Raw genomic sequence first — 14,488 nt, forward strand, 5'->3', positions numbered from 1 at the left:
TTCTGCATCCTTACTCTAACACAATGATAGACAAGAGCATGCCGGAAATGCTCCTTAACCCTTGAAATCACGTGTCACATAGATCACTAATGTGCTGCTTACACCAAATCCATGAATTAAGAACACTTTGCCCAAACAGTTGTTGAAGATCTGAGAGTCATCACGCCTGTATATACAGAGAGAGTCCCTGGGCAGACACAGAAACTGGTCATACTGGTTGCCTCTGGCCAGGGAAATGTGTAGCCGGGGAACAGGAGTGGGAGGAAGAAACCTGTCACTGTATCAGCTTTCCCACATTTCAAATTTTGCACCAGCTGCAGTTATTGGCCAGTTTGTAAAGGACGTTATCTTACTGGTTCTTGGCGTTTTGACAAGGTGAAGCATATTATACAAAAATCTTTTAAACATTATTGGATTTCAGCCACATTTTTCTCAAGAAGGTTTCTGATACAGAAAATGCAATTTCATAAAACACACCATGTTCTCCTAGCCTTTAAGACAAAACTATTATCCATTATATGTTATGTATTAATATAATTTCCTACCACTTCTCCGTATGCTTTCTACTAAAATGCAGCCAAATATTCATCATTTTGTCAACACAGCAAAGCTCTTTGCCCCTTTCAGTGGAAAGAAATTGCTTAAAGCTTATTCTTAAAAGAAGGAAAGCAAAAGGTTTTTATTTAGGCCCCACAGATACCAGGAGAAATGGAGAGATGTAATCTTTTTTGATATTATATTATGGGTATTTTGTTCCAAAATTCACATCGTGGCCTTTGGAGATATTTTTTGACCAATAAGAGAAAATACATTTTGCAGAGTAAATTCGACAAGAACAACAATCTAGTGCAATAGTGTTTCGTGCTTCTATGTATCCTTTATTCAGGGCTATATAATTTAGTCTTGCAATTACTTAGCCAAGCGAGCACCAGGCAGGTGGAACATAAGCGTTGCTGTGCAACTGAAACACATGGTTAGTTACTCTGTAGGTCAATGTAATAGAAGGGAGAAGCCTTATTAAGGAACTTCATGCCCTCTCTCACGATAGGGACCAATGCTAAATTAAAATACAAGTGCTGGGGCCATCACATCACAGAAGAGCTTTAAGGAAAATCCAGCCAAGGTTTGTTTCTATTCAAGAATTATTTATGTGCTTGACATTGTCAGCATATTGGTTTTTAAATGCATTAGCCAAGTCAGTGATCATAATCAATAATATTGAAACTCTGCATTTATAGGGGTCTTTTTTAGCTAACAGATTTCCCCCTAGATCAGTTTGGTGTCACCAGGGCCTACATTGAAAAACCTTGACTCCTTACTCTACCACAAGGAAACTACACATTGGCAAGTATTCAAGGCACGCACCAGCACGTAGGCTGACCCCTCGCATGACCTGCGATCTGCCCCGGGAGCGGACACTGTCACTGGCCTCCCGTCTCCGATGTCCTGCTGTGCTCACCATGGCCAGCACCGGCAGCTCTACTTCAGAGGGTTGCCGTCGGGCTGCTGGAGCAGTCTGGCCCACATCTGTCCGGTGAGGCACACAAAAGCCCAGTTCCACGGGGACAGCTCTTAGGCCTCCCTTACTGTCCCCTCCCTCCACCCCACAGCAGCGGGCTAAGGCCTACCTACACTCTGAAGACTTCTCACACCCTGGTCCGGCTTCCTCACCTTGCCTGTCCTGCTTCCCAGCACACCTGACAGTCTCAGGGGAGCATTTCCTTAATAAAGAACTTGCCACAAATCCTTGTCTTGGGGCCCCTGGGGAACCCCACCGTCAACACCCTCTGGGCGGACTAGCTCACCTTCCCCCTCGGTGCTGCCCCGCCCCATAAAGCCTGCTGCTGCCCTCACTGAAAACACCCTCCTCTCCCGCTTCCTCCAGGACACATGACAATCAAATGAGGTATTGTAAGTGAAAACACTCCAAAACCAGCAAAGTGCTCTACAGATGTGAATCATTTTAGTATTCACTTCCAGGTTTGGGTTTATTGCTACCCCCTCCTCAGAGGGGTGCCCTGCAGCTCGTCCTGCCACATTTTTATCTGATCTTCTACCTCCCCTGCTACCTGCAAGCTCCTTGAAGACGAAGGCTTTGTCTTGCTCACTGCTGAAGCCTCAGCATGTGACTGGTGTCCAGCATACAGGCATATTCAACTACTCTGGGTCCTACAGTGTTGCTGAGCTCCAGGATCCTACCCTACTCTCAGCCTTTCGGGGAATAAAGGGCCGAAAGCCAGGTTAGGGATCACCGGGAATGCCTCTGGCCCGGGGAGGATACATGGCTTGCTCACACACAAAACAACTTAGTGGCAGAGCCAGGATCCAATTCTTGGTCTTCTGTCTCCCCGGCCTGAGAACCTCCCTCTAAGACTCCACCTCCAGGCCCCACTCTTCCCGAGACGGGCAGCAGCAGGGGGCCCTGCAGCCCCCTCTCCTCCAACCAAAATACTGGCATCTGGCGGTTCAACTTAATGATGCGCTATCTTGTTATAAAGATGGACTCGGATTTTTAGCACTATAGTCTTATGTGTATTGTTTGCATCTCCCCAGCCGAACCTGATGCTCCCTAGTGGTAAAGACCTCCCTGAGCTCACCTTCCATAGGGTCTCCAGGGCCGTGCCCAAGGCTGAGTGCAAACACCAGCAGGAGGAAGGAAGACAAGGGTGAAGAGTGCAGACACTCGAGTCAGACAGACCCAGACCCAGCCCCAGCCCTGCACTGACCACCTGTGCAACCTTGAGCGAAGTCACTGGACTTCTCTGCACCCTGCAGAATAACACTGTGCGACTGACCATAGCCCCCGAGCCCCAGGACTCTTGAGAGGAATTAATGAGGCGACATGTAATGCGTTTTGCACAATGGCTGGTAGAGGGAAATCACTCAGTGAGACTCAGTAAGTATAACCTGCAGTTAGTAATAACAGCAGCAACAGTGGTGGTAAAAACAGGCTCCATAAACACTGAGTGGCTTAAACAGACAGGGATCAGACACCTGGGTTCAGAAAATCCCCTGCTTATTCATATCTATCAAATAACCATGATACTATACATCAGGCATCTCCTTTTCCTTATACAAGTAAGAGGTTCAGTGACTGAATGGAGTTCCCAATGTCTCCCTTCACGGGGACAGACCAAAACCCTCTAGTCTGTTCTTGGGGTCACCTCCAGTCCGTCTTCTCCTGATGCTGCGCATGCTCCAGAACTTCCATTTGGTTCAGGCCACGCCCCCACCCCAGGAGCACAGGGTCAGGTGCTCTGCATTTCCTAAAGCCCACCCTCTGACCATCTCTCTACCTGGCCCTCTTTAGTTCATTCATTCATTCAACAAATACACGTTTACCAAATGCTGGGCACTGTGGGTCAAAAGCTAACCCAGATGAGCCCCCTGGGAGCTCCCAGCCCTGAGAGTCCTCTGGCTTCTATTTCTTAATCAGAAACTACCTTTGAAAGTGTTCCTTCCTCCCCAGCAACATTAAAATGACTGTCTCATTATCAGCAATAATAGCAGGGAAACTGGACTCAGACTGCCAGGGTTAGAACCCTGGCTCTGCCCCTTTCTTATGATGTAACCACGGGTGGGTAAGTGCCTGCCCCTCGCTGCCTCACCCGCCTCGGCTTCAGAACGAGGGCATTAACACCTACCAGTGAGACTGCTGTCAGAATGAAGTGAAAACCCAGGGAAGTCTTCAGGACAGTGCCTAGCGCATACTAATAAATGTTCACTAACACTATTTCACAACTTAACAAAAATACCCACTCCCAAGTCTAGAATGGCGGTTTGGCCTTCAGTACAACAAAGAGCTAAGCCAACAACTGAAGAAGTAAAACGTTGCTTCTAGAAGTAAAGAAGTAAAATATTGCTGTGTCACAGCCAGACTCTCCTTTTTTAGGCATGTGCCAAGCCAGCTGAAATTTCTGCCTCCAGGGAAAACGTAAAGAATCTGCAGCAGGGGCCACGCGTTTCATTCGGTAACTCAAACTCAAAGAAGGCTGTGGCACAAAGAGAGCTCAGCGGACAGGGACGCACAGGAGGCTTCCCTGGGCAGGGGGGGACCCGCTGCAGAGGCTGCACCCAGACACCCCAGGAAGGCAGCCCAAGGCCTGGCATCCACGGTTAGCACAGGTCCTGGAACCCAAGTCAAATCAGAAAGCTGGGAAGAGCAAGAGAAATCCTGACAACTGGCAACATTCGAGACTGGACATGGTGACACGGTGGTCCCAGGTGACATGTCACTGACAGCAAGATTCTCAACCTGTGGCCGAGTGTGAAGGAGGGTCCAACTCTCAGGGGCGGTTGCCGGCAGCAGCTAGGCAGGCTTCCCTGAGCAAGTGACTTTGGGTTAAGAACAGGCCTAGTGAGAAGCATAGCACTGAGCAGCTGAAACAGGACAAAAATACATTGGAGTTACCTGGGATAACATGGCAGGTAAGTGGGAAGAGGTACACAAAGGACGGAAAAGGGAAAAGGAATGATGAGCCTCACAGACCATCAGTCACCGGGCTCATCCCTGGCATGCCAGAAGCCAAGTCTGCTGGCCGCAGGACTTGATTTCAAGTTCCTCCAACAGTGGGGAAGTAGCACCTAAAATGATACTTCCTTCCACTGCAGATCTGCTGACTCAGCTGTGGGCACCTCCGCGGGGAAAATGATAGAGCAGGGCCCGAAGGCAAACCCCCAAACAAACAGCAGGAGAGGCCAGCGCTCCAGACTATGCCAAGGATGTAAGCGTCTGTATGTAGGCTTTGCTCTGCATGCTCAGCACTTTCAATAAAAGGAATCACCAGAGGGTTTATCAGGAATGTGGGGTAAAACAGGGGGCACGGTTGTTTGGGGTTGAGTCTTTCCCAGAGACGGCGATTCTCGGCAGCTCATCTGCGGGTGTGTTTTCTGTATCTATAGCATTTTCTCTCAGCCATTAAATCCAGATGACAAACGCCAGAGGTCTCTGGAGGGTCAGTCCCGGATAATGACCTAGAGACTCACAGGCTTCTTTTTCCGCTTCACATCTTAAAGCCCAAACCCATCCCCCGACACTCAGACTGTCCTCTTCCAGAGTCTCTGAGCCAGAGCCAAATCTCGGGCCCACACCCCGCCCCGCCCCAACGTGGCCACGACCCATGATCTTGCCATTCGAGGGCCACGCCAGTCTTTGGGGCCTCATTCCACCAAACTGCTCTAGGGCGGTGGGAAGGAAAGGGCCTACGGCATTCACAGCACCAGAAAAAGACCGGAGATCCCACGCCAGGGGCAGAGCAATGCCTTCCCAGACCAGGGACGATTCCGGGGACTCCCAGGTAACGCAATAAAACTTAGGGGGCCCCTGTCGATTCCTAGGTCTGAGCCTCAGCTGTTTTCATCTATAGTGCAAGAAAGCAAAAGTACGTGACTTCCAGGGTCACCTGCAACCCAGTGCTGGGACTCCTGGCTCAATGCAGGAGACCAGGGAAGTCTACCGTTTGTCCAGCTCAGGGAACCAGGTCACATACTCTGCTGGGGAGGGCCCCAGAGTGGAAGAGCAGGAGTGGCCACAAGGCCACAGCCCTAACAAGAGAGGTGAGCGGAAGCAAGTCATGCCTCGGATCCAGCCCGGCCGGCCTCTCCTGGACTGTGAGAAAAGACAGCAGATCCTCTGGGTCAGGAGAGGAGCTTTTTCTCAAACTAAAATTTGGGATGATTTCCTGTGCACAAGGGTGCACGCGTGCAAGCGTGCTTGTGGGTGTGCCTGAGTGTGTGGTGGCGCTTGCCCCTCCTTACTGACCCGCAGGTCGGTGCTGCCCGGGACAGATGAAGCCCTTCAGGCTAATCGCACGTGCATTCCTCCCAGGCAGCGATGGACAGCCAGCCCCCCGCCGCCCTCCCCGGCAGCCTCTCACCTGGGGGTTGTCCATGTACCAGAGAAGGTAGTTGGCCTGGGTGTCCAGAATAAAGTACCTCCGCAGAAACTTGCCACTGTTCTCATTCTCCTCGATGTCCAGGAACCCACAGATTCGGTTCTGCCGATCCACATAAGGCATTCCTGGGCTCTGCTCGCATCACCCTGCATGGCGGGAGGGAGGGGGCACTGGTGAGGAGGGTGGGAGGGTGAAGCGGGCCCTGCCTCCGGACCTGTAGGAACCTCGCTCTGGCCTGACTCACCTCTGTCAGAAGCCGTGCTGGCGGCGCTCTCTCGCATCAGCTCCCTCCCCCAGGGCACCAAATGTTCCACCCCAACCGGAGCCTGGAAACCTCTGTGGATTCCATTCCGTAAGCAGTCATCAAAGTCCATTAACGTGCATCGCCTAACTTTCCTGAGGCTCTTTTATGTGCCGAGCAGAGCATTAGGCAGCCTGGCACACACAGAGGGTATAAGCCTCGACTTTGGGTCAAGGGCCAGAGTTCCAATTCCAGTTCTGGCCACTCGCTGTGTGAGCACAAACTATTTCATCCTGTGCACCTCAGTTTCTGCATCTATAAAATGGGGATAATAACAGTACCTGCACCTCATAAGGTTTTGGTGAATGAAAATGAAGTGCTTGGGCTTATTAAGCACTGCATAAACACCAGGCATTATTATTGCTTGTCACAAAAGCCTTAGAAAATAGGTCATAACCTAGTTTAATACATTAAAAAACTATCTCAGGAAGGATTAAAGCTCCAGTTCAAATTCCTAGATAAAACTTTGCCAGGAATTCAGTCATCAATGGCAGCCCCTCCGGATCCACGGAGGTGCCCAAGAATTGCCCCGAGGGCTCCTGGGACCTTGTGGGAGGGCCACATGCTTCATTTGCTTCACTTTGCTGTTACCCAGAGGCCCCTTGTAATCGAAAGGATGGGGGATCGGAAGAAAACCCCAACCCCTGAACACTTTCACTGGCTCCAGAAGAGGATCTCGGTGTCAGGAGACACGCCTCACCCTCAAGCCAGCCTCCCCATCCTTGTGACTTCCTTCCGTCTCTCTGAAGAGCCCAAGGAAGGGCTGGAGCGCTCTTCTCCTCCCAAAGGAATATGAGCAACTTCCCACAAGCAGTTACACCCAACCTGGTGCACGACACACTACAGAAGGGGGACAAAGTCCCACAGGAATTAGAAAACACCATTTAGACTTTCAAGGACAGACACCACCCACCCCTGGCCCTGCTGGGCTCCAACAAGCAAAATCCACTAAGGCCCAAGCCCACCGTGGTTCTCAGTCTACAACTAAGCAAAGTCGTGAGACGGCCAACCTCAGGCCACTCCCTGCACTGCGACACTGGTCGGCAAGGAAGCTACTGAGACACCACACCTGCCGTCTTCCAGACTCACAGGGGCAGGTCCACCATCAGGCTAATTCTCAGGGTGGCAACTGGCGATGCGGTCTGTTCTCTCCCACCCCCACAAAGGGCCTGGCAGCGTTGAAAGGCTGACCCAAGGAGAAAAATGCCCCACATACATAAGGATACCAGTGAACAGTGAATCCCTTGATAAGGTCAAGGCCAGAATACCAACTGGGACAGACAACTCAATCAGAAGGGAGAGGGGTCAGGGGTCTCATGACCGCTCGCTGAGTAACAATGGGGACAAATAAAGCAGGCAGGGAGACAGGGCAAAGGACGTAAAAAGAGAACTAAAAGAGGAGGTGAGAAAAAGATAAAAAGTGGCAATAGGAGGTTAAAAAAGATGGCAGTGGAGAAGGAAGAAGTGTAGCGGAAGTGGGGGACCACGGCAGGGCCGGGGTGGCGGGAGAAACAGCCCTGCTCAATGGAGCATCAGGTCTGTCACGGGTACCTGCAGCCAGAGGCCCTGCTGCTCGTGCCTGCCCCAGCACAGAAAGCTTCCGCCCCAGCTCCAGTTCCGCAACGGAGCAAATGTGAGTACAGGGAAGGGAAAGAGAGGGAGACAAGCCAAGCATTAGGAACAAACGCCACAGGAGGAACTTGAAGTCTTCTTGCAGACACTGGGTCAAACAAAGATGGAAAGGTGAGAGGCCTGGCGTTGGTTGCTGGTGGAGCGTATCTCTGAGAAAGGATGCAGCGTGAGCCCTGGGAACAGGGAGAACCAGGAGTCCCCTGCAGAAAGGCTGGGTCAACCTCCCGCTGAGAGTGCACAGCTGTGGGTCAGGATGAGGAGACGCACCCATTCCCCAAGAAAACTCAGCAAATCCCCTTGGAGCAGCCAGAGAGACAGGACTCCCAGGGGCTTCAGGACTACTGCCACTCCTGGGACATTTCCAGGAGAAAGCATAGGAAATGCAGCGGGATAACAGAGCCTCCTGTCTCAGGGCCCAGTCGGTAAGCACCGCACCCAGCTTCAGGCCGGCTTTCAAACGTGCCCTCTGTAGCCAACAGGATTAATTAGAGCCCGTCTTTTTTCAAGGCAGAAGCTGGAGAAGGCACTCTTTCCACAGCCCTCCAACTGCCCACTTGTGAGGAGGGGGCTTCTTATTTGCACTCGTCTACGGGAGAGAGAAGACCTTCATGTCCCAGAAGGAAAGATAATAAAAGGAAGAGTTCTGGTTACAACATCTCCCGACTGCGGTTCTAGCCCCCCAGAGGCTGCTCAGATGTCCCGAGAAGCCGCTGAGTCACAGAGCTCATCAAGAATGTGGGAGGTGGGGGAAGGATCAGCTGCAGGAGAACCGGCATGAGGGACACGTGGTGGTAACCAGCCGCCCCACGCAGAAGGGGCAGCCTCAAGGCAGTGCACAGAACGCAAACCCGAGGCCCTGAGCTCCAGTCCTCTGACAGGTCATCGAGACCCCATCTGTGCAGCCCCTGTCACAACAGCTGCTAAGACTAGGGATGGACAGCCTGCTGTCCCCAGCCCCCCAAAATCGCCTCTCCCTCCCTCTTAGGCCTGTCACCTTCGTCTTCCAAGTCTCTGCCGGTTCCTCTTCCTTTTCCCACAGGGGCTCTCCAGTACAACTGACTCTGCCACCCCAGGCTCAGCCCAGACAACTCGGCAGTAAGGGAAGGGAAGTGCTAGCAATTGCACTGAAGGGGGGGAAACCCACCTTGATGCACATACACATACCATCACCCCCAAATTCCCCTACCAAGAGCAGGACAAGGCTTTGAAATGTCCCAACACTCACCACCTTCCTCCGGTTATATAGTTTTAGCCTAATTTCTGACGCTCTAAAATCACTTGTCATCTTAAGTTTCCTTTTAACTTCAATTCCCCAGGATACAAATATGGAGTAGAGGGTGACATCCGGTGGTTTGACCCAGGAGTTGCCCCCGGGCGTGTCCTGAGCCCAGCACTCTGAGAATGACTCTCTCCTGAGACAATATGCAAAGTGTCCCCAGGGGTGAAGCAGCAAGCAGCCCCCTCTCAGACTACTAGCCTCTTCTCCTCTGCTCTAGCACCGCAATGCAATGCACAATGCAACCGCCAAGCTTCTCAGCCTTCACAACACATGGAAAACAAAGAGAGCAGGCATTGATGCAGGAAGGGACCTTGGTCCCCCCTACTCAACCCTCCCTATCTTTCCAAAGCAGGCCAAACCTCCCTGGTGTTCTCCGTGTGTAGTGTAAAAATCACAGTGTAACAATGTTGGCATTTTTAAAAGATCACTCTAGCCAACCATTTTCACTTTTGCATGCTTTCTCATGCCCCTGTCTGCATAATCGGCCTTTTTAAAATTTTAAATTATATCATAAACATGTTCCATGTTGCTACATAGTCTTTGTAATCATTGTTTTTAATGGTTGCATAACATTACTGGACTGTATTTACTATAAATTACCATTTCTCCATGATTAGACAGATAAATTACACCTAATTTTTCACTATTATAAGTAATGCTGAAACTCATATTTTCATGCTTTCTTCTTTTACAGGGAAACGATGTAAATTCCAAGTAATAATAAGACCAGATCATAGCTTATGATTTTTTACGATTCTCGAGACCTATTTCCTGCTTCATCTTCCTTCCTGGACTTCATGCAATGCGATCGAAATGATGTGTGCACACAATCAATTATCAATCAATCTTGCTCTTACTCATATGCCCCAAACCAAACCAAACCAAACCAAACCCTGGCCTCACCCAAGTCAGATACCTAAATAGTGTGTGTTAAAGAAAACTAAAAGAGAAAAGAGGAAAGTTCTACATGATCCAGATTTCTTCAGTGCCTAAGTTCCTAAGTATGTACTGCAAATAAAAATATACTAAATATTTCATTCATAGTAACAATGAAACTTAGAAGGAAAAAAAAGTGAACTTGCATGAAGTGACCTGTTGAGCAACAGCAGAAAATGAGTTAAATGTCACTTAAACCAAGATTGCTGGCCAACATCTGCCAGCTGACCAGAGGAAGCTCATGAAGGAAAAGGGAGTCAGTAGCTGCCTACCTTACAAAGGGATCAGGGGCACTGGGGGAGGTCTCTGTCCAAAATATCTCCCCCGTTGCCCATGTCAGTGCCTCACGTTCCATCACTGGAGATTCAAGCCCAGAATAAAATCGTCCCCTAGGAACTGAGGCAATTGACATCTTTATCAGGCTCATAACATGCAAGAGATGCCTGGGACCATGACCCTAAGAAACAGAACACGTGCCAAAGGAAGAGAGAGGCAGCAGAAGGGTGAAAAAGTACCGAGAAGACTGATGCTTGAAACGCATGTTACCTGCTTGAAAAATGTCCCTAAGATGGTTACGCGCCCAGGAGGGCAGGAGCAGGAACCTTTCTGGGAAGCAGCTTGGCAATACGTAACAAGAGAGCTAAAAATGTTCATACCCTCTGACCCAGTAATTCTACTTCCAGGATTCCATCCAAGTAAATGAACAAAGATGCAAATAAAGATTAAAATAAAAAGACGGCAACGGCACTAGAATTTGTAATAACAAAAAGTTGGAAGTGCTCTGAATGTCCCAATGATCGGGGAATGATTTAAAAAATGATAAGGCATTTGCATAAGGAAATGTTACACAATCATTTAAAAACTATGTTTTCGAGACATTTTTTAATGAAATAGGGAGAAACTGTATCCTGATAAGATTTTTTAAGATATAATATGATTTATAATATGATCTCAACCCTCTAAATATTATTTTTCTGTATCTATATTTAGAAAAAAAAACTGGCATACAGACACCAAAATATTAGCAGTTCATATCTATGGGTTGTAAGTTAATTTTACTTACTTCTGCATATTTTCTGTATTTCCCAACTTCTTATCGGGAATGAATGTTACTTTGTTTAGTAGGAGGGAAAGCTACTTAACTCCACACAAACCCTCATCCCCAGCATAGAAGTTTCGAAGCTAAGGACAACTCCTTAGTTCTCCAGAGTCCACAAACAAGAAAAACCTTGCCTGCATCATAGTTCTCTTACGACTTTCTTGGTGTGTCAATGCCTTAAATCTAATAAAGCAATACCCCACCCATCACAATTGCCCAAGAACTGGGTACCTACTCAGAGAGCTTGGGCACCCTCCATTCTAGTTCGGTATCTTACCTCCTATTTCAATATCCTCTTAGAAAGAGGCTCATTCTTTCCCCTGCAGGGGGTTCCTTTCTTGGTTCCTCACCCTCTGGGCTTCCTCAGAGGAGCCCCTGTCCTTGAAGCCGACAATATTCATGCCCAAGCTGATGCCTCTCTTCCTCTGTTACCACAGCATCTGAGCCACACGGAGCCCAGCACTGCAGGGAAAGGAAGGGGGACCTGACGAGGACTCCCCATAGAATCTTCCTTCTTGAAACTTGGGAGAGTTGACATGTTTTAAAAAAATAGTGGGAAAGACAAAGAGATGGATAAAGAGACTTTTTTTTTTTTAAGAAAACAAAGCCCTGGCTGACATAGCTCAGTGGATTGAGTGCAGGCTGCGAACCAAAGGATCGCAGGTTCAATTCCCAGTCAGGGCACATGCCTGGGTTGCGGGCCAGGTCCCCAGTGGGGGCCACATGAGAGGCAACCACACATTGATGTTTCTCTCTCTCCCTCCCTTCCCCTCTCTAAAAATAAATAAATAAAATCTTTTTTTAAAAAAAGCTACAGAGCTATTAAGTCATGAAAGCTATGGTTTGCTGAATTAGACATTTTGATTTTTAAGACCACTAATGTAGTTTGGCGATAAGGGGAAGAGGAGAGTAAAATAAGGGAGACTGAGCTGCCTGACCATTCTGATACTGCCGAGGAATACAAAAATACGAGGAAGGGATAACAGAGATCAAGTCCTAAATGGCACTGGCCCCATTATGATGCAATCTAACCTCCAGTTCAAAGAAAGGTCAAAAATATTCTTCATTAATTTGTTTTTCAAATTTGGAGATTTTTCTTTCAGGTTACCCTGTGTTGGCAGGGCAGGGGATTTCGGTGATTTAGCCCAGAAAACGGTCAGGAAGGCATTTTTTGACATGTGGTGGGGCACGTAGTAAGTACATCTCCTGTCTCGTCTCCCTCTGATGGTGGGAGAAAGAGAGCGAGGGCTGGGGACAGCGGCATCCAGCACTGGCGGTGAGTGACAGGGATACCAACAGGAAACTGCTGAATTTCTACAGGAGAAAGTTTATCAGGAAATGACCTCAGCGGTCTCGGCGGGGACTAGAACATGGCAGAGACAGACTGGGGTGTGGAGGTTAAGAATAGACACTCATCTCTTGCTAGAATGTGCACGGGCCTCGTGACGGAACACTCACCTACGTTAAACTGCAGCACACAGAGATGTGTCTTGTGGAGCCTCAGCAATGCCAAGGGCCCCACGAAAATCACAAGAACAACAACCAAACACCAGCTCAGCTATTTCAGAACACATCCCTGAGAATGGGCCAAAGATGATAACTTAGGAAGTGTGGGAGCATCTATTTTCTCCTGTTATAACATCACTGCATTTTGAAAATGTCATCAGAGCGCACTCCAAATAGTTGCAGGCAGGAGAGCAATGTGAGAGAGAAGAGAATGTACTGAGAACATGTTCCCAACGGAAGTTCAGGCCGAGGAATGCAAACATCTACAGGAATGGGGAAGTTCAGAAAAGGAGCCTTCTTGACTCGGACAGCCCAATCCCCACTGGACCCAAGAACTTTGAATGGAGGGCAAGAGACACTCAAAGAATTTTTAAGGGGGAAAAAATGGGGAGGAAATGGCAGAAGTAATGGAACATTAATACCACTGCGATAAAAATGCTAAGAACAACAAAACATTTTAAACACTCATGACCTGCCTTAACACAGCAGCCTCATCTCTGTTCGGAGAAAATGTGTTTGCTGGAACCAGTAGGAAACAAAGGCCTGCGTGGCCCAAGGCTCCTTAACAAGCCACCTCCATCGGCAGGACCACCAGGGCCGGTGAGCTGCCATGTTGGTTTTCTAAACAGCCTGTAAAGACTGAGATCTCCAGCCTGCAGAATCGTCCAATTCCCCCCACTAAGAAGACTCAACGAATTCAGTTTCTCGGTGGGGCTCCCTAGCAGTCACCACCCAGGAGTCCCAGAGTTAAAATCTTCCTTTAAAACTTGACAGTGTCAGCCACTAAAATGTGGGCAGAAGGAAGATGAAAAGCAGACATCGCCGTCTCTCCTCTCTACTAGCCCTTTGGAAGGTGCCCGAGAACAGTGGAAGTGCGTCTGTCTGCAGGCCTGTGCCCGCAGCCCCGAGCTCAGGGAAGGCGGAGAGGCTGGGTGTGGCGATCAGTATGAGTGCGTTTGATGAAACTCCTGCAAGCAGATGACCATGAAAAAGGGCGTGCTGATTTTCAGTTACCCCTTGATGTGGTAGAGTGAAGTGAAAGAGGCTGGGTTTTAGTCAGACTCTGCTGAACCGAACTGAACTCCTCGGGGCCTGTTTCCTCGTTTGCAAAACCGAGAGAATCACTGTACCTACTTCAAAGGCTGCTCGTGGGGATTAAGTGAAATAAATAATAGGTAAAAAGTGCTTACCAGGATGTCTGATGAGGAGTAAGCACCAGGCAAATGCTGCTGTTAGGATGTTTGTGTGTGTGTGTAGTGGGGGGGGGGGGGTGACTAACAAGTAAGTATGTGATTACCACGACACCCCAGAGCTGTTCAGGGCAGGAGCGGCGGCGGCCATCTCTACCCTCAAATATCAACAGTATCAGTGAAAAGGCCATGACACTGGCCTCCCCCACAAAGAAAGATATAAATGTGCCTTACTCTGGCCTCTACTCCAAGACCCATCATATTTTACATCTCTAAAATTCTCCAAGAGGTTAAAAAAAAATCCAAGAGCTCCACAGGCTCCATCTTGGCCAGACTCCCCTGACAGTTAACAGAAGCCAGCCAAGCCTATTGGTTCCAGGGAAGGGGTGCTGGGGCTGCCTCCTGCTCCGCCCCAAGGAGAAGCACAATAGCCGAGAGCCACTTTGCAAGTGGGTGGCCACATCTGAGTCCTAGCTGATGGGACAGCGAGTACTAGCCTTTGCACTTGAACTGTAGTGTTTCCCAGGAGTGTAAGGACAAGCAGATCTAGCTTCCCACCCCTTTATCTCTGCTGGCCGACCTCTGTGGGCAGAAAAGCACACCACAGGCCCTAAGCCGAAAGCCTTCTGCCCACTTCAGGCAGTAGTGTCA

At 49.2% G+C, this 14,488-nt stretch overlaps 1 protein-coding gene across 4 annotated transcripts in view; it reads right to left on the reverse strand.

Annotated features, from left to right (window-relative positions):
* Positions 1–14,488, reverse strand: part of PLEKHA2 (pleckstrin homology domain containing A2) — a 70,921-nt gene that overhangs the window by 39,484 nt on the left and 16,949 nt on the right. For 3 of the 4 annotated variants that reach the window (XM_045821305.1, XM_045821303.1, XM_045821304.1), the window contains exon 2: positions 5,877–6,040. In XM_045821305.1, coding sequence (XP_045677261.1) covers positions 5,877–6,017 — 141 coding nt within the window. In that variant the 5' untranslated portion in view covers positions 6,018–6,040. Of the gene's footprint in view, positions 1–5,876; positions 6,041–6,138; positions 6,261–14,488 lie in introns of those variants that run through there. The other variant, XM_045821306.1, reaches the window with a different exon arrangement.

Source organism: Phyllostomus hastatus, unplaced genomic scaffold, assembly GCF_019186645.2.
Source record: "Phyllostomus hastatus isolate PE091 unplaced genomic scaffold, TTU_PhHast_1.1 phas_scaffold_46, whole genome shotgun sequence".
Lineage (NCBI taxonomy): Eukaryota > Metazoa > Chordata > Mammalia > Chiroptera > Phyllostomidae > Phyllostomus > Phyllostomus hastatus.